This window comes from Canis lupus, chromosome X, assembly GCF_003254725.2.
Source record: "Canis lupus dingo isolate Sandy chromosome X, ASM325472v2, whole genome shotgun sequence".
In the NCBI taxonomy this organism is placed as follows: domain Eukaryota; kingdom Metazoa; phylum Chordata; class Mammalia; order Carnivora; family Canidae; genus Canis; species Canis lupus.
In genome coordinates this window covers 101,742,799-101,770,642 of record NC_064281.1, presented here as the reverse complement: position 1 = coordinate 101,770,642, position 27,844 = coordinate 101,742,799, and the positions used below count along the sequence as shown (strand labels likewise).

The 27,844-nt window shown below is 42.0% G+C and overlaps 1 protein-coding gene across 2 annotated transcripts in view; it reads left to right on the top strand.

Moving 5' to 3' along the window:
- Positions 1-25,647, top strand: part of AIFM1 (apoptosis inducing factor mitochondria associated 1) — a 32,523-nt gene extending 6,876 nt beyond the window's left edge. Inside the window, exons 2-16 of one of the 2 annotated variants that reach the window (XM_025431302.3) lie at positions 401-543; positions 6,427-6,526; positions 7,619-7,743; positions 7,870-8,000; positions 9,417-9,507; positions 14,254-14,338; positions 15,009-15,085; positions 15,995-16,103; positions 17,377-17,484; positions 17,831-17,919; positions 18,938-19,078; positions 21,102-21,244; positions 23,200-23,324; positions 24,850-25,046; positions 25,382-25,647. In XM_025431302.3, the coding sequence (XP_025287087.1) occupies positions 401-543; positions 6,427-6,526; positions 7,619-7,743; positions 7,870-8,000; positions 9,417-9,507; positions 14,254-14,338; positions 15,009-15,085; positions 15,995-16,103; positions 17,377-17,484; positions 17,831-17,919; positions 18,938-19,078; positions 21,102-21,244; positions 23,200-23,324; positions 24,850-25,046; positions 25,382-25,453 (1,736 nt within the window). In that variant the 3' untranslated portion in view covers positions 25,454-25,647. Of the gene's footprint in view, positions 1-400; positions 544-1,740; positions 1,872-6,426; positions 6,527-7,618; positions 7,744-7,869; positions 8,001-9,416; positions 9,508-14,253; positions 14,339-15,008; positions 15,086-15,994; positions 16,104-17,376; positions 17,485-17,830; positions 17,920-18,937; positions 19,079-21,101; positions 21,245-23,199; positions 23,325-24,849; positions 25,047-25,381 lie in introns of both variants that reach the window. The other variant, XM_025431303.3, reaches the window with a different exon arrangement.
- The last annotated feature ends 2,197 nt before the right edge of the window (positions 25,648-27,844 follow it).

Genomic DNA, 27,844 nt, shown 5'->3' with positions numbered 1-27,844 from the left:
TAAATTTATTTTTTATTGGTGTTCAATTTGCCAACATATAGAATAACACCCAGTGCTCATCCCATCAAGTGCCCCCTCAGTGCCAAGTGAAATAAGTCAATCAGAGAAGGTCCCATTTGTTTTTAATTATCTTTTCTGGAAGCTATAAATTTCTTCCCTGGCAGCATTAAATTATACTCTTATTTAAAAACTCCAACAATTTAAGTGTGTAGATTATAATACCTGTAGTATTTGTACAGTTTTGATTATTTTTTTCTTGGTCATTGAACAGTGAGCATCATGCAGCCCATTGGGCAGTTAAGCCTTTACTTGTACAATGCACTGACCTCTCGTCATAAACATGTATTAACTATTTTATTTTTGTATGTGTGTGTGTGTCTTAATAAATTGTGTTCCTTAGGCAACTTGTTCCAGCGATGGCATGTTCCTCTAGAACTCCAGATGGCAAGACAAATGGCTAGCTCTGGTGCATCAGGGGGCAAAATCGATAATTCTGTGTTAGTCCTTATTGTGGGCTTATCAACAATAGGAGCTGGTGCATATGTAAGTAGAAAAGCAGCTTGTGTGAAGAAGCTGCCAAACAGCTCCCATTAGTAGACTCAGTACTACTCTGCTTTAACACTTTTGCAACTAATTCCCCTTTCTCCTTTTGGAAAAATTTCCAAAGAGCCTTCTTTAAAGTGCCTACTGTCTAATAATCCTGGGAGAGCCAATTTGGGAATGACGGAACTTTAATCTCGTGTTGATTAGCTTTGCTCTTTTCACTTGTCTTTTTACTCATTACTTGAAAGCTACTGTGTTCTCTTAGATTGGACTAATACACAATATTGTACCCATTTTCTTGGATATGACACACTAACCTGTGAATAGGTCAGAATGCATTGCAGCTCCTTAGCACAATATTTGATTTTGACCCATTTGTCAAATACTTCTTCCTCAGCTTGGGATAGACATTAAAAAACAACAACAGCTTTCAATCCAAAATATTAAATGTTCCTAAAAGGAGAACTATCCCTGAATCTCACCCAAAGAATCTCACCCAAAGACTAAATTATGGAAGTTAGTTGGCCTAAGATCTACAATTTTAGAATGGAATTTGTGTGAGGTGAGAAATACAGTTTTAAATGCTATATAATATTAACACAGTTATATCTCCTTAAATGAACTCTGATTGGCTTAGTTGGCCACAGAGGAATTATTCTGTGGGTGTTTTTTTTTAACTTGGCAGAGTTTACTGTGACTAAGCAGATCATCTAAAATTGGATCACGTAAGGTTGAGTGAACCAACTTAGATAACACCTAGTAATACCCTTGATTGAAGGAAGCTGTTTGTTTCACTCCCCAAGAGTGAATGGTTGGATGCCATTACAATGTTTTTTCCACATTGGTAAGATGGTGAAATTATCTTTGTTCCTTGGTCACTAGATTATAAAAACAGGGAGATGAAAATTACTTAAAGTTACCTAGATTGTCATTCCCTGACCTGACTCCCAAATGCACAAAGAGACAGTTTTTGCCACTTGTGAATCAACCCAGAGTCAGAAGTAGGGGAGCTCTGGCCGATAACAGACTCTGAGGAAGTACACATCCTCTTCCAGTCCTGGAGCAGCACATTTTTCTTTTTTAAGCACAGGGTAACCAAAAATGCTTCCCTGCCTTTGTGTGGAATGTTTCTTCATTAATGCTTAGTGCTTTTTCTATTTCCTTTTGTTTCTTTCTTGGCCTTATCTTTACCTACAGTCGTGCAGTGTGATCATCTAGGATCCCCTTCTAGATCACTAGCGTCTACAGGTGCTTCTGTGAAAGATGGCAGCAGCCTAGTATACTTCTTAATTGTAGGAGCAACAGTCACTGGGGCAGGAGTTTATTATGTAAGATGCTTACACTAAAATATATTTTGGGGTGGGGGGGTGAGACCATGGCACTAATGAAAACTTGATCCATTAGAATATAATGAAATATCACAGCATGTGCTTTCTAGGTATTTATTAAAGGGACATTGTCAGTCACTAGGGAGCCCTCAGACCTCATCTTTCAAACTGTTGAAGTCCTACCAGATATATCTAAAGCCATACATTTAATGATTATTTTAAAACCTCATCATTAACCCTTCCTTTGAAACTTTTACCAAGTTCATAAACCTTTTTTAAGATGCTAAATTATATTGTGCTTTAGTGCTGCATACCTAACAAGATAGTCTCAAAGAGTAAATATTGAATAAGCAAGTAAAAGTAGCTTGAATGCCATCCATTTTGGATCATTCTAGGTAAAACTTAATTTTTGTGTTTTGTCAGAAATAACCCCACTTTTATTGTGAAAAGGCATTTTATTGAATGCTTCTGAGGAGGTCCAAAAAGCCACAGAATTACAGTACTCTCCCCATCCACCCCCAGCCTCTATTTCAAAGTAAATTCATTTGGCAGTGTCCCTTTTGTAATCTCTAATTTGGTCAAACTAGTGGCTGAAGTGGTATAAGCTAACACGTTCATGTTGACTGCTTTTGTAAATGCCTCTCATTCACAATTTAGATACTACCCTCTGATTCTTTACCTTTCCATTTCCTAGCTCTTGACTTTTGCCATCAGTTCCACCCCATTCATTCAAAAATAGGTGTAAAGTGTTTGCATCTGATATGTTTGTAACAGCTGAAACCTATTAAACCTCTGGTTTATGTTGCTGTACCAGAGTTGGATGGCCTTCACAGAGCTGGCCAGGCAAATTTCTTGATGCCAGGCCACAAGTCAGAGCCACAAGTCACTGTTGCTTTCTTCCGCCTTGGAAATACCTCCACAGCACAAGTTCCTCTCAAGCCATTCACTTAAATGCCTCATTGCCCTCTGTGTTTATCCAACACTGGTAATAGTAAAGCTGCTAGATTATAGTGGTTTCAGGTTAAATGATAAGCTTTTGTCTACCTACCACTGTTATTGAACCATTCTGTAAAGTTTTATATTAGGTTTTACATCATTTAAAATGTGATCTGAGGTCACTTAGGTTTTTATCCTCCAAAATTGCTCTTAGTCTCACAAGAACTGGTAACTTAAAAATCGGAGTTCAGATTTGATGAGATGTAGCCATAAGTTATTTATTGTTTGTCAGTCTGCCCTGACTGCCATAACAAAAGAACACAGAATGGGTGGCTTAGACAAGAGATATTTATTTTCTTGTGGTCTTGATGCCAGAAGTCCAAGATCAGGGTGTCAGCATGCTCAGGTTCTGGTAAGAGCTCTGTTCCTGGCTTGACCACCTTCTTCTGTGTCCTCACATAGGGGAGGGAGGAAGGGAGAGGGAGAATGAAATAGCTCTGGAGTCTCTTCTTCTTCTTATAAGAGCACCAGCCCTATTGGATCAAGGCCCCACCCCGATTTAACCTTTATCACCTCCCATATATCTCATCTCCAAATACCACCACATTGAGAGGGCTTCGAACACACGAATTGGAGGAAGACACAGACATTCAATACACAGTGCTATTCCTTCATAACTTCTCTCTCACATGAGGAAGTGTTCCTAATTTGAGTACAAACACTACTTTAGGGACTCCTGACTTGGGATCTCTTTATCACCCACTCTACCCTCCAAAACCAAGGGAGTGGAACTTAGAACAAGGGACATTTTTCTGAAATGTTTGTTTGAGGTCTGTACTTTAAACCAGTTATTTTTTTACATTTATTTGCCACAGTTCACAGAAAATTACATTTTATCTGGCAACCCATTATCTAACTACAAATACATTAAACCAAACAAAATTCAAAATAATACTTAGTAGGTGTGATATATGATATACTCTGATAGTTTTATTCTCTTCTGTTTGTTTTTTAATGCTGATTATAACCTTACTAAATTGATTTTATAGCCCACCAATGGGTTGCAACCTCAGTTTGAAAAGCACTGATCTGAATAGCACTTCTTTGGCTTAGTTCGCAAATAGGAACTCCTGATTGGCATGGATGTGGGCATTCCTCCTCCTCTTTCTAGTGACTTTCTCTAGGACCGAAGGCAGATCTTCTGACCTCAGTCCTGTTATTTGTCAGTGAGCAGACCTATGTGGCCTTTAAACTTTTTAATGAGATTTAGAGTTGGGGCCCTTTGTCCAACTTGTTGTCCAACTGCCTCACAAAATGACCTTTTTCCTTTCAAATTTCTTCATGGCAGATAAACACCACCATATAAATCTGTTTAGAAAAGTTGTGTCCAGTGATATTTTTCACAGATTTGTAGTTTTTCTTAATCTGACATGTATTCATGTCACCAACTGGAAATCTGTGCAAATTGGGGGGAAAAGTAAGTTTTTATTTAGTATGTCTATAAACAGTTTCATATCAGAATATTTACTTAAAAGCTAGATACATAAATATATATGTATAGAAATATACGACAAACCTCATTTTTGTCCTTTCTCCACTAAACCTCAAGGTATTTCTTGGTCTGCTTTACCCTTCACGTGTGAAGGCATTAGGAGGTGTAAGAGAGCCTAGGCTATTTTTGGATATCTCTGTCTGAACATGACCCCAGTTTATTTCTCTGTTCACTCATGTTGACCAGCTTAAGCCATCTGTTTAGGTCAAATTTCCTTTCTTAAAAGAAAATTTTTTAGGTATGGATAAATACTGGGTTCGTGTGTAGTATCTGATGGCAAGGTAAAAGCTTTCTTCCTGAAATAGATATCAGTTGAATACAGTTTATTAATTTTATGAATTTAGTGGTGAATTCAAGGAATAGCCATTCACTTTTAATGTACAGTACTTAATTTTCTTTTTTTAAGATTTTATTTATTTATTTGACAGAGAGAGCATAAGCAAGGGGAGCAGCAGAGGAAGAGGGAGAAGCAGGCTCTCCGCTGAGCAGGGAGCTGACATGGGGCTCGATCCCAGGACCCCGGGATCATGACCTGAGCTGAAGGCAGACACTTAACTGACTGAGCCACCCAAGCACCTCAGTGCTTAATTTTCTAATCCATTCATATTATATGTTAGATATTTCCAGGCTGATAAATGTTAAGTCCAGGTCTCAGGGTCCAGGTTCCTCATTAGAGCCCACTGCCTAACAGGCTGCTCTGTAAAGGGCTCATAGAAATATTCTTCAAACAGGTTTTATGTCCTTACTTTCTCCTTTGATTAATTAATGATCTGGGATTTCAGTTGACATCAGTGCCTTAATTTTCTGTCTTGTTAAGCCTTTGGGGTACAAAAGAGCAAAAGTGTTGTAACTAAAACAAGTCATTCTTGCCCATATTTTTTAAATCTCCAAAAAACTCCAATGCTATATGTTTTAAAACAAAACAAAACAAAACAAAATTATGGGCAGCCTGGGTGGTTCAGTGGTTTAGTGCCGACTTCGGCCCAGAGCATGATCCTGGAGACCCAGGATGGAGTCCCACATCGGGTTCCCTGCATGGAGCCTGCTTCTCCCTCTGCCTGTGTCTCTGCCTCTTTCTTTCTTTCTTTCTTTCTTTCTTTCTTTCTTTCTTTCTTTCTTTCTTTCTCTCTCTCTCTCTCTCTCTCTCTCTCTCTCATAAACAAACAAACAAACAAATAAATAAATAAATAAAGTCTTAAAAAAAAACTAGTCATAATGCTAAGGGACCTATCTTCAAGTTGAACAGCTAGAGAAGATAGTAGATTTGAAATAGGTGATTAAGGAAGGTGTCTGACACTTGGTAAATATCAGTAAGTGTCAGAAGAAGGATAGACCGTTAAGGGAAAGATGAGTTATTCTATGAGACTAGGATATAGGCAATCATGTTTCAGGACAGCAGCGGAGTACCCAGCAAAACTTTGGACATCTACTAGGAAAACATAATGTCCCAGTTTCCTATCCAGAACTGTATAGCTTGATTTCACAGCATGATTTCCAGCATGATCCAAACCTCCTTTTTATAAAATTTAACCCTGGGGCACCTGGGTGGCTCAGTCAGTTAAGCGACTATCTTCAGGTCACAATCTTGGGATCCTGGGATCAAGCCCCACATCAGGCTCCTCGCTCAGCAAGGAGTCTGCTTCTCCCTCTCCCTTTGCACCTCCCCCTGCTCGTTTTTTTTTTTTTTTTGCTCTCTCTTTCTCTCTTTTGAATAAATAGATAAAACTTTAAAATCCAATGAAGTTTAGTCCTTTATTCTTCTAGTATAAAATGATTTTCTTTTTTTTTCTTTAGCTATACCTTCAGACTTAAATATAAGGAAAATTCTTTACATGTAGCTTAAGGAAATTTGAAACTGGAACCTTTTTATCTGCATACCTTTATTCTTTCTAGACCAAGTGTGTATATACCGATTATTTTTTTCTTGAGAAAATAATTTTGCCTTAGTGATTTTAACATAGAAAAACTTCATTAGACAAAAGCTTCTCATTTAATTGAAAGATAATGATATTACTTATGATACGAGCTAGCTCTATGATGAAATTTTCTCCATGTTTGGATCTGCAGGCCTACAAGACTATAAAGGATGATCAAAAAAGATATGATGAAAGAATGTCAGGGTTAGGGCTAACACCAGAAGAGAAACAGAAAAGGGCCACGTCACCTGGTGAGTATTACTTGAGACTCAGTATTTGAGGGGCAAGTTAAAAACAGTTTGGGTGCTATGCTTTGCGGATGTCTTACACAATGATTCTGTGAGATTGTAAGCTCTAGAAACTATGGAATTACCCCACGCCTGGGAGCAATTTATTAAGGTATTTGACTGGAATTTGGGTTTGAGAATAGTCATTAATGATGATTATGATTGGTTGGTTTTCTATATTAGACTCTTAAAATGCAAACTTTAAATTCAAAAGGCAAGCTTGGTGAAGAAAATTGTTGGGAAAGACATGAAGGCCTTTTTTCAATGAAGAAATTATTTTGGTCTGTTTTGTTCTGCTTTAGAGTCCTTGGAGTTTCAAGTTGTTAAAAATATATTTGTTTTCCTAAAGCAAATAGCCCTAACCATCCTCTTCCATCCCCATGACTGGCTTAATTTTTCAGAGAGAGGAATGTTTTAATCCTTGAATAAGCCCCACAACTCTAGGTGGGCAATTTACATTGCTTTCTTCAGAATAACTCCTTTTTCTTGAACATCGTATAATCATCCCCAGTTGACTTGCTGGGTTTTCCCCCCTTACTGCTAACAAAATGTGAAACTGAGCTTAATATTTTCCTGTTGGTCATTAGGAAGTTAATGGAAAGAGCAGAAGCTTTCTGATACATACTTCCTGACATATTTTAGAAATAGATATTTAAGCTAGGTTCTAATTGTGAAGACTTAATGAATGAATGACATTGGCCAAATCATTCACCTCTTTGGGGGATATTTTTTACTTATGAAATGAAAAAGATATGTGCTTTTCTTGTCCCATCAGGCTCCTGTGAATTTGCCAAGATTAATATAGGTACAGTGTTTTATTAGCTTTGTGTAAAGGATTGAAATAAGTGAAAGGTGATTTTTTTTTTAATAGCAGCAAGGAGAGGTACCTGGGTGGCTCAGTCAGAGGAGCCTGCAACTCTTGATCTTGGAGTCATGAGTTCGAGCCCATGTTGGGTGAAGAGATTACTAAAAAAGTAAATAAATAAACTTTAAATAGTGTTAAGGAGTCATCTGAGATTTTAAGAAAATTCACTGTGTCTGATCTGTTGCTAACAGCTCCAGAAGGAGAACCAGTTCCTCAAGTCAGGGTACCAAGTCATGTTCCATTCCTGCTCATCGGTGGAGGCACTGCTGCTTTTGCTGCAGCCAGATCCATCCGGGCTCGGGATCCTGGGGCCAGGGTAAGGCACACACTACTTTGCTTGGCACGGAGGGTATAGTCTGCAAGCACTTGGCCAGTGTAAAACCTTTGACATCTGCCTCTTAAGTGACTTGGCCATAATAAGTATCATTATTTTACACTGAAGGTACTGATTGTGTCTGAAGATCCTGAGCTGCCATACATGCGACCTCCTCTTTCAAAAGAGCTGTGGTTTTCAGATGATCCAAATGTCACAAAGACGCTGCGATTCAGACAGTGGAATGGAAAAGAGAGAAGGTGTGTTCACTTAAATAAAATGGGCCTGACTAGCAACTTCATCTAAGCACAGGGGATCAGTCAGGATTTTACAGACTGTGTACAGTGCATAGGAGAGATGTCTTGGCTGCACACTGGAGTCTGCTGGGGTATACACTTGGTACAACTTAGAGGCAGCAGGCTCCCGTGGCAGGAGTCCTGGATTCTGTTACCAGATCTGCCAACAAGTAAAGCTGTAATGTTGGCCTCTGAAGTACGAATGCTCCTATTTCCAGGACCTCTGCTGTGAAGATCAACTTGGCCTGTGTTGTCATTTCCACTTGCTGAGGTGTCTCCCATGAAGGCAAAAGAAAAGACACTGTTCTCTGGCATTTTCTTTGACACCCTAGCAGGCATTCAGAATTGCAGGAATAAAGTGGGAACACTGTAAGGAAGAAACTCTTTATTAAAACATTTGCACAGAAGACTTGGAAATACAAGTCCAGAAGCGTTTTCCTTCTAAAGGACTCCATGGATCTCTTGATTCCAGTACCATGTTTTGGGTCCGTTTTTTCTCACTAGTGATACTTTTGATACTGGACTAAGTTGTACAACTCTGCCCATCCCCCTCACCCCCATTATCATCTTCTATTGTCAAGCAGGATGCATACTGTCAGTTATGTTAGCCATCCCTTAAATAATACTTCATAGGTAATGTCTACTATTTAAGGCAAAATCTTCTCGGGAGCTAGACCTACCTAGCTGTCCATTGACCAGCACCATTCTGGACACACATTTGGGTGGAGGTGTGAATGGGTGGTCTCTTTGGGTGGTCTTCTTGTTCTAATTTTGTTTTGTTTTTGTTTTGTTTTGTTTTGTTTTTGAAGATTTATTTAAGAGAGAGAGAGGAGAGAGAGAGAATCTCAAACAGACTCCCTACTGAGCACAGAGCCTGATGCAGGGCTTGATCTCATTATTCTGAGATCATGACCTGAGCCAAAGCCAAGAGGCAGACATTCAAATGACTGAGCCACACCAGGGGCCCTTTCTTCGTCTAGTTTTGAAATGAACCTAAATCCAGAGCAGAGTTTCTCAACCTTGGCACTATTGGCATTTAGGGCTGGATAATTCTTTGTTGTGAGGGCTGCTCTGTGCATTGTAAGATGTTTCATAGCATCCCTGGCCTCTGTCCACTAGATAGCAGAAGCCTCCCTCCCCTTTGCTGTTACAGCCAGAAATGTTTCCAGACCTTGCCAAATTGCCCCCAGCTGAGAACCACTGGTCTGAAATACCTCTGTGTAAATAAGTCATGACCAAGATAAAGCAGCCTTGGAAACTTTACTCTGGAAAATGTTCCTAAAAGTTTTTCATGATTGCAACAGTTTTACTAAAGCTATGGGGGAACTGCTATAACATTTTCCAAGTGCTTATAGCATTTTATCTCTCTTCTCTGCACAGCATATATTTCCAGCCACCATCTTTCTACGTCGCTGCTCAGGACCTGCCTCACATTGAGAATGGTGGTGTGGCTGTCCTCACCGGGAAGAAGGTGAGCTAGTAGACTGCTTCCCTTGTCAAGCGCCATGTGGGCAGCAAGTATGGTGACCTGTATTCCCACTTTTGTTTAAGTCTGTCCTGCCATTGTAGTTCATCGAAGAAGAATGGAGTCATTTTAGGTTTAATATTGCCAATCTTCACTGCTTAGTGTTTCTTCCTGGGGGAAGTGCTAATCTTAAAGCCTAGAGTCACATGTCAACTTTCCAAGAGAAGTCAAACCATGGAAGACAGTGGCCCTGAAGCTGTACCCTCTGCAGATTTGCTCCTCTGCCCTTCTTTCTTCTTTCTACTTTCCACACTAACATTTCTTTGAGATTATTGATGACAAGAGACTATATTATTCAAGATAGTAAAATAAGCATTAGGTCAGCATGGGAAATATCATTAGACTTTACAAAAACTAGTGCCTGAGTAATGGGGGCAGTTATTGGAGGGCATTTGTGGGGTCCAGGGAGGGTATTTTGTTGTGTTATGTTTCATTTTTGTTAATGTGAGGTACTAGAAAGTGTTTGTAAACTAATGGCAATGTTCCAGTAGAGAGGGAAGGGTTATCAGAAGGAGCAAAGTCCAGAGTAGATGGGATCCAGAGCACAAGTGGAGGGATTGATCTTTGCTAGGGATAAGCCCACTTCTATAAGGAGACTTAAGCAGAGGAGGTGGATATAGGTTTATGGATAAGCTGGTAATGAGGCGTTAGGTATTAAGTATCCTCTGTGTGTAAATAACACACAGGCCCTACCCTCTAGGGCCTAACAGTATTTTATTTTATTTTATTTTATTTTATTTATTTTATTTTATTTTATTTTTTTATTTTATTTTATTTTATTTATTTTATTTTATTTTATTTTTATTTTTTTATTTTTTTTTTATTTGAAAGAGAGAGAGAGAGAGAGCGCATGAGTGGTAGTGGGGAAAGGCAGAGGGAGAAGGAGAGGGAAAAGCAAACTCCTGACTGAGCAGAGAGCCTGATTTGGGGCTTGATCCCAGGATCATGACCCATGCTGAAGGCAGACGCTTAACCAACTGAACCACCTAGGTGCCTGGCCTGACAGTATTTTTTTCAAGATCTTATTTATTTATTCATGAGAGACACAGAGAGAGAGGCAGAGACATAGACAGAGGGAGAAGCAGGCTCCTCATAGGGAGCCCAATGTGGGACTTGATCCCCAGATCCAGGATCACACCCTGAGCCAAAGGCAGACTCCCAACAGCTGAGCTACCAAGGTGTCTCCCAGCTTAACAGTATTTAAGGAAAAACATGAACAGACAATCATAACACATAGATGTGGGGTAAGAAAGACAGGCATAATGTGTTGTGGGAATCATTGGGAAACATGCCCAGTATTGTGATTTCAGGAAAGGCTTCCTGGAGGAAGAGGTCTGATAGAATGGGAAATTTTATGTAATGAAGAATTGACCAGATTACTGATAAGTGAAGAGAGTTCAAGTAAAAGACAGCATAAGCAAAGGTACAAGGGTATGAAAAAGCACCTTTCGTACAGGGCAACAAACAGCTAGCTACTGACAGAGCAGAAAGTGTAGGCTAAAGAACAGCAAGAGATGAAACCAAGAAGTTGCACAGGGGCCTGACCATGGAGAACTCTGTCATGGAGGAGAACTTGAGCTTTATCCTGTGGGCACCAAGGGGCTATTGGGTTTTAGATAAGGTTATAAAGCAGATTGAATTTTAAGCATTCCCTCTGTTGCCTCTGAGGAGGATGGATTTCAGGGGGACAAGACTAGAGGGAGACCATTTTGAAGACTATTGCAATAATCCAGGTGAGAGACGATGGGAACCCGAATTAGGGCAGTAGTGGCAAGGATGATTAAGAAGTAGTAGTAGCAGTAGTAAGTACAATTTTAAAATGCTTTATGAGCGTTCTCATTTTCTCATAATACTCTTGTCAGGTACTATTATTGTTGCCATTTTATATAGAGAGAAATTGAGATTAAGAAAAGGTTAACTAAAAACAAAAAAAAAAAAACAAAAACAAAAACAAAAAAAGAAGAGGTTAACTGTGGGACTCCTGGGTGGCTCAGTCAGTTAAGCGTCTGACTCTTGATCTCAGCCCAGGTCGTGATCTCAGTCAGGGTTTGAGTTCAGGCCCTACATTGGGCTCCACGCTGGGCATGAAGCCTACTAAAAAAAAAAAAAAAAGTCAACTAACTTGCCCAATATCATACAGCTAATACATGGTAGAGGCAGAATTTGAGCCCAGATCTGTCTGACTCCAGAATTCTGACTCCAGAGCCCAAGCTCATAATAACACCATGGGATAACTTCCTGATAGAGAAATGACGGAGTGGGAGACAGTGGAGACATACTTAGAAGGCAGCCTTGATGGGCTGTGGTGATAGATTGAAGGTGGAATATGAGGGAGAGGGAGGGAGCAAACTTGCCTTTCTGATTTCCAGCTTGTGTAGTAGATGGTGGTGTAGCCCCAGCTGAGAGAGACATTACAAAAAGACCTAGTTTAAGGGGGAAAGAAAATTTAGTTTTGGAGCGTTGGATATGAAATGGAATATTTCTGTGGAGATGGCCTGTGGGAAGTTGGTTATGTGATAATGACTCTCAGACAAGGGGTCTGGGCTCAGAGATTTGGGAATCATCTACGTATGTGTAGGAATTGAAACCATGAGAGTGGATGAGAGCTCCTGTGGAGAATTTTGCAGTCAGAGGGGAGTGGGGCAAGGATGGAACCCGGGGGAACCCAACTTTTAGAGGCAGGCTGAAGAAGAGACCATAGAGGAAACTAGGAAAGAAGTTAAAGGAGGAAAGACCAGGACAGGGGCTTAGCGAGGTTAGAAAGAGTCCTCCTTGCAGCAAAGAGGTCTGGCAGGAAAAGAACTGTAAAATGAGCCATAAAGACTTAGTGGCTCAGATGTCATCATGAAGTCAGAAAAGAGGCTAAAGTACCCCCTCAAAAAGTTTAAATGAGGAAAGAAAGACAGCAGTTAGTCGGAGCTTGAGGAGGACATAGAGTCAGAGGTGTGACCCTGAGGATGAGAAAGAGGTAAGTGTGTTAATGAGCCACAGAGAAAGGGGGAATGAGTGGTAACTACCAGGAGATGATTCTAGGTGAGAAGGGAGGGGGATGGGTGTCAGGCACAGAAACAGCACAGAAAGGACACCTCATCCCAGAAGCTGGAAGGAAGTAAGTAAGTTTTTCTTTAGGGCTTGGGAGGTGGGAAGCCAAGCAAGATCATATTTAATGGCTTCACTTGTTCTTATAATAAAGTAGGATACCAGGTGGTTGGTTGTCTGAGAGTGAGCAGCGTGATGGTTGAGTTAGTAAGGTTGGGTTGAAGAGAGAGCTTACCCAAGGACAAACCAAAGGTGGCTGTAGAAGCTACTCACCCATCTAATCATTTCATGTCATTTATGTCACCCATCCTATTATTTATGTCATTCAGTGTATGTCATTGCCTCCAGAAAGCTCAACTGAGGGCACCTATCCCATGTTTCTAAAACTACCTGTACTACCCTTACCAGAGCATTTCTCACTCTTGATTATAGTATTTGTTAAATTGTCTGCCTTGGCTACCAGACTCTGGAGACAGGGAATGTATGTTTTTTTCACCATTGTGTCCCCAACACTTACCTCAGTTCCTGACATAGTGCTTAATAAGTATGTCTTGAATGAATGGCCTCGCAGCTAGTAGGAAGGGTAGTAGAGACTGAATCTCTAGTCTCTCTGACTCCAGATCTCAGTCTTTTCACCGTAAGAAAGAGTAGGGTGCAAGGAAATTATAGGTGGTGGCAGAAGAACAGTTCAGGTGATTTAGCATGGGCCCAGATTACTTGGAATGGAACAGCCAGCCCACTGGGTAAGCAGAGAAAATCAAAACAAGTACAGGTGACAGCGGAACTGAAAAAAAGCTGGAAGAATGGAAAATTGTGACCCCAAAATGGGCTATTCAAGGTAGAAGTACAGCTTGAAGAGATGGGATTCTGGGTGTGGTTCAGAGGAAAAGCATGAGCCAGGTTCCAACGTCTTCAGTGAATGAGGAGTGACCGGGAGATGGCTGGATAACAGTGATTAGTAGGATGCAGGTTGATGCTTCTCAGAGGGGCATGAGGGTGCAAGAATTTGGAGGCAGCAGCCAGTACCCACACCCCTGGGTGTGATGGGGGACAAGTGTGCATGAATGAGCAGCCTCTACATGTGAGCCATCCTTGGTGGGAGTGCTGAGTTTGAGGGAAGGGTAAGAGTTAAACTGAACATCTTGTAAAAATGTTGAGGATATGGGAACGTTATTAACAAATAAGGTTTCTAAATAAGCCAAGTGAAAGTCTGTCTCTGTTTGCCATTTCCACAGATTGGGAAGGGACTTTGGGGACTATGGGGATTTGTTTTCATGTTGGCTGCTTTAAGAAACTATGACTACTTGGGACGCCTGGGTGGTTAAGTGGTTGAGCATCTGCCTTTGGCTCAGTCCATGGTTCCAGGATCAAGTCGTATATCAAGCTCCCTGCAGGGAGCCTGCTTCTTAAGGATCACCTTAGGTCAAGAACAAATTCTTCTTGCTGGGCTGATGGCTGAAAGGTACAAGGGTTCCTTTTGGAGGTAATAGAAATGATCTCTAATTATAGTGGTGGTGGCTGCACACCCTTATGAATATACCAAAAACCACTGAATTGCTTTAACATGGTAACTTTAATGTTATGTGAATTATGTCTCCATATAAAAAGAGTTTTAAGCTAACTCATCTCTCCATCTTTCTGTGAATGACCCAGGTAGTGCATCTTGATGTGAGAGGCAACATGGTGAAACTTAATGATGGCTCTCAGATAACCTATGAAAAGTGCTTGATTGCAACAGGTGAGTGTCTCTCGAGACGAATTCCTTCCCTGGTAGGACTCATTCGAGTTTTAATGTAGCAGGCATTACTTAATCTTAAGAAAACCAAAACCCAATCTTTCTGAAATGGGTGTCTTCTTTTGGTGCAAAGCCCAGCTAACTACAGGGATCTTATCAGCAATCCTTCTGGACTATCCTTACTCTTCCTTCCAGTAAGGGCACAGATGCGTACGGAAGAGGATGGCCTTTTTTTTCCCCTCTCGCCATTTAGCCCTCGCCCTCTCCTCTCTGCCCTGTGCCCCGGAAGTGACACAGCTTCATGGCTTCATTGCCGGGATTCCAACCAGAAATCAAGAAAGGAGACTGAAGCAGTCGCTTAAACCAACATAGCATGCTTTCTGGTGACACCCCTAGAAGGGGTTGGGGAAGCAAAAATTGAGGCCTTGTGGCCATCTCAGGGGAGGATGGGCCCTTTTGTAGAGAGACTTCGAAATGGCTTCTCAAAAGAAATTGACAGAAGCCTGCTGGGAGGACAGGGAAAAGGAAACAAAGCCTCCCCGCCCTGTGGATGCTTAGGCGACACCAGCAAGGACCATGCTTGCCACTGTGTTACCTTTGTGTGTGTGGGGGGGGGGGTCGTTTGAACTAGCTTCCCGCTTGTTGGGCTAAAGGGTTTTCCTCCTATTTCCAGGAGGCACTCCAAGAAGTCTGTCTGCCATTGATAGGGCTGGAGCGGAGGTAAAGAGTAGAACAACACTTTTCAGAAAGGTAATTGCTTTAGTGCCTTCAATGTGTTGGTTTTTGAAGAGGTGGCATAATCTTATGATCCCCAAGTGATCACCTAGAAATTGGGAGATGGGAATTCTATTTACGGCTCTTCTATAGACTTGTTATCTGGTCTTGAGCAAGTCAATGCCTCTCCCTGCACCTCAAATATCTCACTCAAGAGTTTTCAGCTCCTGGGTGAAAAATACATTTAGTGTTTTTATTGCTTGCTCTAGATCCTCCCAATTGCCCCTCCATAGTGGGTTTTTTCCTGATGTATTTGAGTCATTGAAACTCCTTATAGCCTCTTGGCATTTTACATTGCAAATGCTACTGTGGAGACTTTGAGGAGAAAACTCAAGTACCTAAGTGAAAAAGGAAGAGGCGGCTTTGCTTCTTAACACTGTGCTTTTACTCATGACACCTGCTGAAATTTTCCAGCCACTCTTACAGACATTTGAAAAGATTGGTTTCATCTTTTAAATTTTTGATAGAATAAGGTTTATCATCCTTTGCATCATTGACATTTGGGGCCAGATAACTTTGTTGTGAGGAGCTGCCCTGTGCATGTAGGATATTTAGCAGCATCCCTAGCCTCCACCTGCTAGCTACAAGGAGCACTTCCTCACCCCCAGTTGTGACAACCAAAAATGTCTCCAGAAATTGCCAAATGTCCTGTGAGGGAGAGGGGGCGAGACTGCCCCCAGTTGAGAATCAACTGATGCTAGAAGGAATATTACAATGGAGAGAGATATTTACATCAATAACAGAGGCTATATAATTGTGTTAACTTCATACAAGGAGATAATTTTATGTGCAAATTACATATCAAAGATTTAGCAGAAAATATTTCTTGGTATTATCCTATGCCCCTTTGGGAAATCAGTGGACTAAACTGGTGTGATCCTGCAGATTGGAGACTTTAGAACCTTAGAGAAGATTTCCCGGGAAGTCAAGTCAATTACGATAATCGGTGGGGGCTTCCTTGGTAGCGAACTCGCCTGCGCTCTTGGCAGAAAGGGTGAGTACTGGGCAGTGACCTCGATTTTTCTTTCTCTGGTCTTTTTTTAAAAGATTTTATTTATTTTAGAAAGAGAGAGTGTGCACACAGAGAGTAGAGGCAGATAAAGAGGGAGAAACGGACTCCCCTGCTGAGCAGGACCCCCAATGCAGGGCTCGATCCCAGGATCCTGGGACCAAGACCTGAGCTGAAGGCAGACGCTTAACTGACTGAGCCACCTCTTCTCTTGTCTTATATCCCATACTTTGTGGGGCTCTCACAAATTCCAGAGGTGCATTTGCCAGGATCTGTAGAAAGAGTTTGATTAAGATTTATGTGGTAAAGGACACCTGGCTGCCTCAGTCAGTAGGGCATGTGACTCTTGATCTTGGAGATGTGAGTTCAGGCCCCACGGTGGGGACAGAGTTTACTTTAAAAAAAAAAAAAAAGACTTATATGGTGAAAAACTAAGCATGGAGCTTAGTTCTCATGAGGAATCCCTTAGTGACCAAAAAGCTGTCATGAGCAACTGAGCAGAAATGCTTTGTTTCCCTTCCTCTAGACTCTAAGCCAGGACACCTCAGAAATAATATATTAAGGGAATCCCTGGCTGGCTCTATCAGTAGAGCACGTGACTCTTGATCTCAGGGTGGTGAGTTCGAGGCCCACATTGGGTACAGAGATGACTTAAAAATAAAATCTTCAGGGGCACCTGGGTGGCTCAGCCCAATAAGCATCTGATAGATAAATCTCTTTTAAAAATCTTTAAAAAAAAGAAAATATAAAGGAAAGTGAGTTATTAAGATGGTAAGGGGAGGGCAACGTAGACTACAGAATTGTATGTATATCTGAACTCCTCTTCCCTATAAAAGACTTTCTTCAGATACATGATGGTTCCCAGTTCGGCAGATCTTTGTGTTCCAGTTTGAATGTTTCATGGCAACCGTTTTCCTTAATGTTAGTTTTCAGCTGTGTGAAATCAGGGTGTCTTCTCAGGAGGGTGCTTCCTCTTCAGAGATCACAAAGCACATGTGTGAGCCTGAGCTGACACCTGGGTATAATGCACTCAGTTCATGGTGTGTAGTTAAATCCAGGGACGACAGATCTGGCACCTGTTGTGTTTGCCCTGTTGGTGTCCTCGTGCCCCAGTGCCCCAAAAACAGGAGGTCTGGCCTGGGTCACAGCATTGTCCTATGTGTAGTGAATGACTACCTGCTGCTCCTTCACTTCTCCTCCTATCTTCCCAGGATTGGCTTTTGCCTCCTGTTGTACCTACTCTATTTCTTCTTCCCAGCTCGAGCTTTGGGTACAGAAGTGATTCAACTCTTTCCTGAGAAAGGAAATATGGGAAAGATCCTCCCTGAATACCTCAGCAACTGGACCACAGAAAAAGTCAGACGAGGTAGAGAGACTTCTTTCCATATGCTGCCACTCTTTCCTTTGAGTTAGGCCTAATGCAAAGTTGGCTTCTGTGGGAACTCCCTTGACATATGCCATATCACCTGGCAGATGAAATATTTCCACCATTCTCTGCTCAGCCAAGTTCATGTAGGTGTTCTGCATCTGATGCACCAAATTCCCAGAAGTACTGGAAATGAGCTGTGGGTGTAAGTTCTTACAGTTCTCTGAGGCTGCCTGTGTACTGATGATTACTGGTTTTATGATGGGGTGCCTTTAGTCAGCTTCCCTACTTGTCATGAAGGGGAGGTGCTCACAGGCTCAGCCCCAGGTCTTATTTGCCTTCACAGAGGGGGTTAAAGTGCTTCCCAATGCTATTGTGCAATCAGTTGGAGTCAGCGGTGGCAGGTTACTCATCAAGTTGAAAGACGGCCGGAAGGTAAGGAGGGGAAGATGGGCTGCCAGACCTTCCAGGTCTGCCCTCCCCTTTCTCATTCTTACTCCTTCATTTGATAACAGTAGACAGTTTTCATGGCAGCCACCATTAGCCTGTCATAATTTTCTGAATGAACTGTTCCCTCCATTAAAATAAGAATGTTGCACTGCTGGGGATTTACCCCAAAGATACAGATGCAATGAAATGCCGGGACACCTGCGCCCTGATGTTTATAGCAGCAATGTCCACGATAGCCAAACTGTGGAAGGAGACTCGGTGTCCATCGAAAGATGAATGGATAAAGAAGATGTGGTCTATGTATACAATGGAATATTACTCAGCCATTAGAAATGACAAATACCCACCATTTGCTTCAAAGTGGATGGAACTGGAGGGTATTATGCTGAGTGAAATAAGTCAATCAGAGAAGGACAAACATATGGTCTCATTCATTTGGGGAATATAAAAAGTAATGAAACGGAATAAAGAGGAAAGGAGAAAAAATGAGTGGGAAATATCAGAAAGGGAGACAGAACAGGAAAGACTCCTAACTCTGGGAAATGAACTAGGGGTGGTGGAAGGGGAGGTGGGCGGGGGGTGGGGGTGACTGGGTGATGGGCACTGAGGTGGGCACTTGATGGGATGAGCACTGGGTGTTATTCTACATGTTGGCAAATTGAACACCAATAAAAAATAAATTTATAAAAAAAAACAAAAAAAAATAAGAATGATGAGAGCCAGAGTAGACACCTGTGAACTACTTTCCCCTTCCTGTCTATATCACAGATTTTTGAGATCTTACAAGGGTGGCAGATTTCTGTTCTGATGATGTGGGGTATGTTTGTGTTCAGAGGATCTTTATAAAGTAGAACATTAAATCTGTTTACCAGGGTTATGTAAGTTAATCAGTGATTTGTTTTTAAAGGTCCAATTCTTAGTAAAATAATATGCAGTTGCTATGTCGATAGACATACATGAAAACTGTGGTAATTAGCTGAATTACCCTTTTTTTCCCCCTCAGGTAGAAACTGACCACATAGTGGCAGCTGTGGGCCTGGAGCCCAATGTTGAGTTGGCCAAGACTGGTGGACTAGAGATAGACTCTGATTTTGGTGGCTTCCGAGTAAATGCAGAGCTCCAAGCACGTTCCAACATCTGGGTGGTAAGTGTGCTATAGCACGGGCAGGGATGGTTCCTTGTCCCCAGCCCATGAGCACATCTGCCCGGTAGTGTGTGAAAGCTCATCAGCACCTTGCCCAAATAGAGTCAGAATGTTTGGAGGCCAAGGGTAAAGAACAGAAATCCAACTACTTGATTTACAAGATCAGGTATGGCCTCATGCCACAAGCTAGTGGAAAAGGAAATGAACAATGTGTGTGCCTACAGAAATAGAGTTCTTCCCGTTTTACGGTTGGCAGCCACCATCGGCATTCCCCTGATGGACATGTGCCCAACTTTCAGATTGATCTGCTCTTCCTTTTGCCCGAAAGTGAGCCCAGGGAATGGAGAATGAGGCAGTTTTAGAACAGTTTCTAGAAGGGAAAATTACTCTGTTTTCATTATCTTTGAGCACTATTTTTAGCTGTTTTAAAAAAATCCGTTATGACACAAACAAGACTATAGTATGTAGGAACCATGAGGTAATTTCCCCATTGTTAGATCATTACAAGTGTATTGTGTTTGATTATGGACTCTGCAACTAAGGACATAGAAACTTTGAAGGGTATTTTTCCCTTAAAGCTTTTTTTTTTTTTAAAGATAAAGTGTACTGGATTTTAAAATATATATATTTATTTATTTTAGAGAAAGAGTGTGTGTGAGCAGGGGGAGGGGCAGAGAGAAAGAATCCCAAGGAGATTCCCCACTTCTGAGTGCAGAGTCCACCTAGGGGCTCCATCCCAGGACCCTGAGATCATGACCTGAGCTGAAATCACGAGTTAGACACTTAACCAACTGAGCCACCCAGGTACCCCTAAAGTGTACTGAATTTTTTAAAACTTATTATAAAAGCAAATGCACAGGCGCCTGAGTGGCTCAGTTGATTGGGAGTCCAACTCTTGATTTCTCTGTGCTCAGCAGGGAGTCTGCTTGGGATTCTCTCTCCCTCTGCCCCTCTCCTCACCTCTCTAAAATAAACGATAAAAAAGCAATATGTGCTCGACGTGGAAAACACAGACAAGAATGGAAAAGGAAGGAAATCACCTATAGCAACCACCAATATGTTGGTGTATTTCCTTCCCTTCGTTTTCTTGTGCATAGGGTTTTTTTCCCTGTTGTAGTTGGTCATGATAAATGTGCTATATATAAACATTTGTATCCTTGTTCTTACTTACCATTCTCATGTATTTTCCATGTTGCTTCAGATTCTGTGGTCTGATAACTGTATAATAGTCCACCACATAGATTTCATAGTTTGCTTCACCATTGCTCACACATTGGATTTCTAGGTTGCTTTGGGGGAGTCTGAATAACCACAAAGGTTTAGAGCACTCACATGCCACATCCTCAGTGAAGTTGGCCTTGTTCACCTTCAAGCCAAGGCTCGCTCGCTTTCTCTCTCTCTGCTTGAAACCCTGATCTCACTTCATCTGTACCTGTCCCATGACACCCTGCTGGTTTGCATTGCACTATAGTGAGGAATGACACTGCATCTTCCTCCACTAGATTTTATGCTCTTTGTGGGGGGCCAGGTTTGTCTCAGCCACCCAGACAGTATGTACTTTGTACAGAAATAAGTTCTCCATATATTTGGTGAATGAACGAATAGATACTGAATTGACTGAAAGAAAATCGTATCTTGGGAAAGATTTCTAGGTCTCACACCTAAAATGGTTTCCATGCACAGGAAAAAATATTCTGCAAATCATGGTTGTTAAATATTTGGTCTCTGCTAAGGGCAGAATGAGAGCAGAAATAGGTGTGAGCTGCAGCATAAAAGATTTAGCTTCACTTTGTGGAAACATAGAATGGTTTTTTGTTTTGGGGGGGTTAGCATAGAATAGTTTTGGTTTTTTTTGATGGAATCACAACTTTTTTTTAATAGCGTAGGTGCGATTCTGGCCTATAAATGGAAAACACTAATTTGTTAACAATACAAGGTTTTTTTTTTTGAGCCCTCAAAATATATATTCTGTCTTTAGTTTGCTTTTTTATCGTGTGCTCATGTAATGTATTTGTTTCCAAAGGCAGGAGATGCTGCATGCTTCTACGATATAAAGTTGGGTAGGAGGCGAGTAGAGCATCATGATCATGCTGTCGTGAGTGGAAGATTGGCTGGAGAAAATATGACTGGAGCTGCTAAGCCATATTGGCATCAGTCAATGTTCTGGTAATAGTTTTGTACCTTGTGGACTCAGCTGCTTAGAACATAGAATTAATGGAACTCAGTTAGTTTCCTTTCCATGTGGGCCAATTAGCTTCATGCAGAAGAGGGAGAGATTCCATTTTTCCATGCATTTTCCACCCAAGCAGCCTTCTGGTAAAAGGCCTCACCTGGCATAAATTAGACTGGGTGAATGAGTGTAGATGGCATCAACACTTCTGATAAAATAGCTCAGAATTTGAGCTACAGTAGGTGATACAAACATGTACTCTTAGCTATAAATGGCAGCATATTTTTTATTTGTTCTTTAGTGCTAACCCTAATGAGCACAACATACTGACAAAAAAAGGAAGCCCAGGGGTGCCTGGCTATCTCAGTCACTGGAACCATGAGACTCTTGATCTCAGGGTCATGAGTTTGAGCCCCATGTTAGGTGTAGGGATTACTTTAAGAAAAAAAAAGGCAGGGATCCCTGGGTGGCGCAGCGGTTTAGCGCCTGCCTTTGGCCCGGGGCACGATCCTGGAGACCTGGGATCAAATCCCACGTCGGGCTCCCGGTGCATGGAGCCTGCTTCTCCCTCTGCCTATGTCTCTGCCTCTCTCTCTCTCTCTCTGTGTGGCTATCATAAATAAATAAAAAAATTAAAAAAAAAAGAAAAGAAAAAAAAAGGCAGCCTACCCATATGTCCTTAAGATCAGCAGTTCAAAGTCAGGCACATATAGACACTTGGATAACAAAAAGTTACCAATGGATGTTCCTGAGTACTGGGATTGGCCTTATTCGACACACTCTCATCTTGTTACTTTGAAAGATGGGATACATAAAAAACTTCAAGGTTTCAGAAGCCTCTAAGCAGTTTCAGTTGAGGAAATTCTCAGCTGGTGAGAATACATTTTAGGACAATCACACACAGTTTTGTGAGTGGGCAGCAGAAACATAACAGATGGATTTCAGGGTCAACACATATAAGAATACAGTTAGGAAAAAAAATAGTCCATAGCTATAGAGTTAGCAGTTAGGTCACAGGAGCAGAATCCAAGAAGTTATTGTACACCATTCCCTGAAGACACCAGTCCAATGAGCTTCTGTGGTCAAGAAATGACAACACTGGAATAAAAAGCAGAGCATAAGGAATTTAGTCGATGATATTCTAATAGTGTTGTAAGGGGACAAATGGTAGCTATGCTTGTGTGAACACAGCATAATACATAAACTCATCAAATCACTAAGTTGTACATTTGAAATTACTGTAACGTGGTGTGTTAATTATACTCAAATTTTAATCACTTAATTAAATGAGGACAAAAGGTAGAGTACCAGAAACAAAACCACGAGTAGTGGCCTCACATGATTACAAAACCATGGTGTCTGTGCCACAAGTACTCTTGAAGTTGCTGGCATATTAAGAATAGTGTGATGCTGATAGGAAAAGTTTCCAAGAACAGTTGAAACAACCAAGTAGATAGAGGCATTCTAATCTTGAAAAATGAAGGCTCAGAGGAAATACTGTCCATTAACGAAGCTTTAAAATATCTCAGATTGTGAATTCCATAAGTATGGAATACTCGTTAAAGCTTCAAAAACGCAGTTTTAGGATGACATAAAGGAAGGTAGGAAATAGTAAAGTTGAAGAACCCATCACTCTCCAAGTATGGTATGGGGTAAAAGTGTGGCTACATTTAAGCAAGTGTAGATCGTTGTATGGATATGTATGTATAATAGAAAAATAGAAGGAAAGGAAAATAGAAGCTGCTTTGGGATAATAATGCTTTCTCCCAGTTGTCCCCAGATGCCCCAGCAAGCTGACTGATCGGTTTGGCGTTTCTCTTGTTGCACATACCAAATTCTTTGGTTGGCACAACCCAAAATGTGGTGTCTTAGACAAAATTAAAATACAGCACCGTGTCATTCTTTGCAGTCCCTTGACAGAACACCCTCTTCTCTCTCTCTCCTTCCTTAGGAGTGACTTGGGTCCCGATGTTGGCTATGAAGCTATTGGTCTTGTGGACAGTAGTTTGCCCACAGTTGGTGTGTTCGCAAAAGCAACTGCACAAGACAACCCCAAATCTGCCACAGAGCAGTCAGGTAAGGAAAGCCAATTGCTTCCCTTGGAAGAGTGCTGAGAAACAGTGGTCCAAGTCCTCCCAAACAAGGGTTTTCTGTATTGGCCAGAGTGTCTGTGAAAGCCTTTCTTCATGTTGTGCTTTAAAATAAACCCAGCCCGAAGTCCACACTCCTTTGTGGTCTGAGAGCTAGCAAAATCAGGCTACCCTGGTGAGTATGGAGACTCAGATGTGGGTGTTCGTCCTCGCCTCTGGACGGTAGTGAGTTCAGCCACTCTTGCTCAGTGTGCCTCTAGGGACCGGGATGCCCTGTGCACTGCAGAAAACCTGAACTTTTAAGATTTTTATATTTTTTATCATTCTTATTTACTTCCCACTAATCGCAGGAACCTTAGTTTAGGCCTGAGAACCTTAGTGTAGGACCTTCTATCCTCCATGGGACCTGGGTGGTGAAGAACTGGGCTGAGTGATTCTTGAGCTGCCTGTAATTCCATTTGTCACATCTTCCCACCGGGTTTTCTTTAGATGGGAGGCACCTCTCATGGAATGAATTTCTCTCCCACATACATCTCTTTCATTAACTCTTAGACCTGCTCTCTCTCCCTTCCATGACCCTAGCTGAAGTTATTTAACCTTTGTGTCCTCTTGTCAGAGGCTTTTTGAGAACAGGCTGTCCTTTAGGAAGGAGAGAGCAGGATATTATATGGACATATAGGTCCTTTTTCCATGTACTCCAGGTGGATGACATACACCTACTCCTTCATTCAGCCCTCTCTGGAGAATCAGATCCAGGAGAGGGACCCAGAGACTTATAAACTCCGGATCACTACTCTGTACACCGGATAGTATTATTTGCAGCCTGGTGGTTCTCAAAGGACAACATGCTCCCTCCCCAGGAGGAGACACCTCTACTGTGGTTTTCCCATATGGAAGCGCCCTCTCCTGCTTTGGCCAGAGTGCCTCTCTAGCAGCACTGTCCAATAGACCTTTCTTCTCTAATGGCAGTGTTTTATTTCTGCTCTGCCCAATACATTAGCCACTAGCTGTATGTGGCTGTTTCGCACTTGAAATGTGGCTAGTGCAAGTGAGGAACTGGATTTTATACTTTATTTAATTTTGGTTAAAATAGATTAAATTTTAATTAATTTTTAACTAATTTTAATTAGAAAAGCTGTTTGTGGCTAGTGGCTACTGTACAGGACTGTGCAGCTCTAGAATGTTTCTCAGAGGACAAAAGCAAGTCTTCTTCAGTCTGAAGAAATCCAGATACCAGGAAATCATTAATAGCATAAATTTAAAATGAGATAATAGGGGAAGTTTTGGGTCAGACTAGACCCAGTGCCCCAGAGTCAGCAAGGAAGAGCTTTTGTTGGCTTTGTCAATGGAGAGGAGCTGAAGGCCAGTGTTTACTGAGGGGAGCATAAAAAACAAATCCTCTAGGAGCAGCTTGAAGCAGGTGTCAAAAGATATTTGCCTGCTAGAATTTCCTAAGTTCGTAACTGACTTTGTTGTGTTTTGATTTTGTTTGTTTTGGGGGTTGGCCACAGGGACTGGTATCCGCTCAGAGAGTGAGACAGAGTCTGAGGCCTCAGAAATTGCTGTTCCTCCCAGCAATCCTGCAGTCCCCCAGACCCCTGCCCAAGGGGAAGACTACGGCAAAGGTGTCATCTTCTACCTCAGGGATAAAGTGGTGGTGGGGATTGTGCTGTGGAACATCTTCAACCGAATGCCAATAGCAAGGAAGGTGGGTACCTGCCAGGGCTCCTGGAGGAAGATGGGAAGCACGGGCCAGAGTATGCACCTGGGACTTCAGCGGGTGCCCTGCTATGCATTGTCCACCTGGGTCAGACTGTGCCTGAGCAGAACAAAGGTGTAGCCTTGGCTCAGGAGCATTTCTTTTTCACGCAGGACTTGGCTGGGTGGCTCAGGAGTTGGTATGCACTCACTTGGGGTTGACAAAGCTGTTCACACAGATTCCTCCCGGTGCAATGCGGGGGCTGGCCTGGGCTGCCCCATTGTGCAGGCCAGCCCTAGTGCACGCAAAGTGAGTCAGTGACCCCTTGTCACTCTCTTCCTCAGATCATTAAGGATGGTGAGCAACACGAAGATCTCAACGAAGTAGCCAAACTGTTCAACATTCATGAAGACTGAAGCCCCCAGCAGAACAGGCAAACTCCCTGCTGTCCTTGATGGCAGCTTGGATGAGTAAAGGAGCATTTTTTATTCAGCAGACTCCCTCTGTATGTATGAGTGTGAATGGCAAAGTCCTTTGTGAATATTTCAACCATGTAGGCAAATTCTTAATGTTCACATCACTAAATAAAACCTGATTCTTCTAAATTAAATTCTGTTCTCTTTGAGAGGGAACGGGTGGGTGAAGGGAGGAGAGCTGTGCATATTAGCGGGCAAGCACACCGGAGCTACTAGCAAGTGCATGATTTTTCTCAGCTTTGTCGTCCCTGCTCCACACTCTCAACTATTTCAGTTCCCTGAATGTCTCTCTTGCCCCATCCATTGTTGAATGAGCGAACACATAAACATGGAATAGACTCTGCTTTACCCAGAACAATTCCTGTCGTCCTGTTCAGAACTGGCTTGGACCCACGAGGGGTCAAAAAGGTCACTTACTGCAAAAGAAACAAGGGTTCAGAGACCTGGTGATTCATGGCTAGACCTGGAGACAGACTCCTTGAGGGATCATGATCTCTGAACTCCCGTCTCAATCCCTCCATGCACTGCCCCTCAAACTAGAAATTCGCTCTCCCCTAACTCCTTTTACATAATAGGCTTATAGACAAGCCTTGCTGTACAGATGATTTCCTGAGAACAGAAGTCAGAGTTTCATAAATCAACTTATTTTTTACATCTCAAATTACTTTTAAAAATCAAATCTTGGCGGGATCCCTGGATGGCTCAGCGGTTTAGCGCCTGCCTTTGGCCCAGGGCGTGATCCTGGAGACCCGGGATTGAGTCCCACATCGGGCTCCCTGCATGGAGCCTGCTTCTCCCTCTGCCTGTGTCTCTGCCTCTCTCTCTCTGTGTCTTTCATGAATAAATAAATAAAACCTTTTAAAAAAATCAAATCTTGGGGTGCCTGGCTGGCTCAATCAGAAAAGCATGCAACTCTTGGTCTCAGAGTCGAGTTCAAGCCCCATGTTGGGTGTAGAGATTATTTAAAAATAGTATCTTAAAAAAAGAATCTGCTGCACTAGGACAGATTCTTAACTATATGTATACAGGTTTAGTGAAATAGGATCTGATGCGTGGCACACCCAAATCCATATGTAGAAAACTCACCTAGCATCCTATGAAATAGGAATTATTCTACAGTAATAATCACTACTTACAAAGATGGTGGTAGTTCTAAGATCCTGAAGCGCTTCACAAATCAAAGATTTAAAAAGATCAAATTGTGATGTGTCTTTTTTTTTAGTGTTCTGTGCAATTTCGTCCAATTTTTTGACAGTTGTTATCCTTGTATGGAGTGTCATTGTAATTCAGTTAAGTAAAATGAAATGACTTACTCACCTAGTCAGTGTTCATTGAGTGCCTAGTGTGAGTCAGGTAGATGTCAGAACAGTAAGATGGAGGAAACATGACCACTTCAGGAACTCCTGGCATCAGCTGAGGAAGGCAGACACGTGTACACAGGAGTATAATACAGTAGGATGTGTCCACAAAAAGACAAAATACTGTGGACACACCAAGGATGGAGACCAGCCAGCGCAACTGTCCTTCGTCAACTATTGCTGCTAGATCACTTCCTGAAGTGTCCCTTGGTCCACGTCTTCCCAGCCACATTCCCACCCCCACCCCCCACTGAGGAACGTATAGTGACTCCTTGTCACCAACCATACCAAGTCCAAAGTCCTCCATAGAGCTCCTGATCTCAGCCCACTCTGCCCCCATCCCACCCAGCCTCCTTTCCCACAACATACACACATGCGTGTGCACACATACACATTTGGTAGACACCTTTACACTTAGGTTCATGCTCTTCACATCTTCACATGCTCATCCCCATTCCCTTTTACCTACCCATCCTGCTTAGATGAAATCGCACTTGGTAACACGGTACCAGTTGGCTTAGCACCCGTGCATGATTTCATCTCTGAACTCCCAATTGTACCTATTACCTTTGAGCTTGATTGTTGTTCATTAAGTCATTCTCTGCATTATTAGTGTTCACTCCCTAAATTGATAGTAACATATCCCAGAACAGAGACTTTTCTTTTTTCTCAGAAGGAGGACAGCATGCCCCATCCCCCTGAATCCTGGCAGAGTCCTGAACAAGTCCCTGGTTGCTTGGTTGGACAATGTAGATAACAGGGCTTACTGCAAAAGTGACCCTCTACCCTGTAACCTCTGTTCTCTCTAATCCAGGTTATCAGACCCCCACCCCTATCACTTCACCCACTGCCAAGACTCACCACATATACCCACGATGCATTTGTTCTGTCCAGGCCCCCAAGGATTGCAGGGACCTATTTCTAACCATACAGATGAGGAGCAGTACCAGTTGAATTCTGACTCTTGATAGCT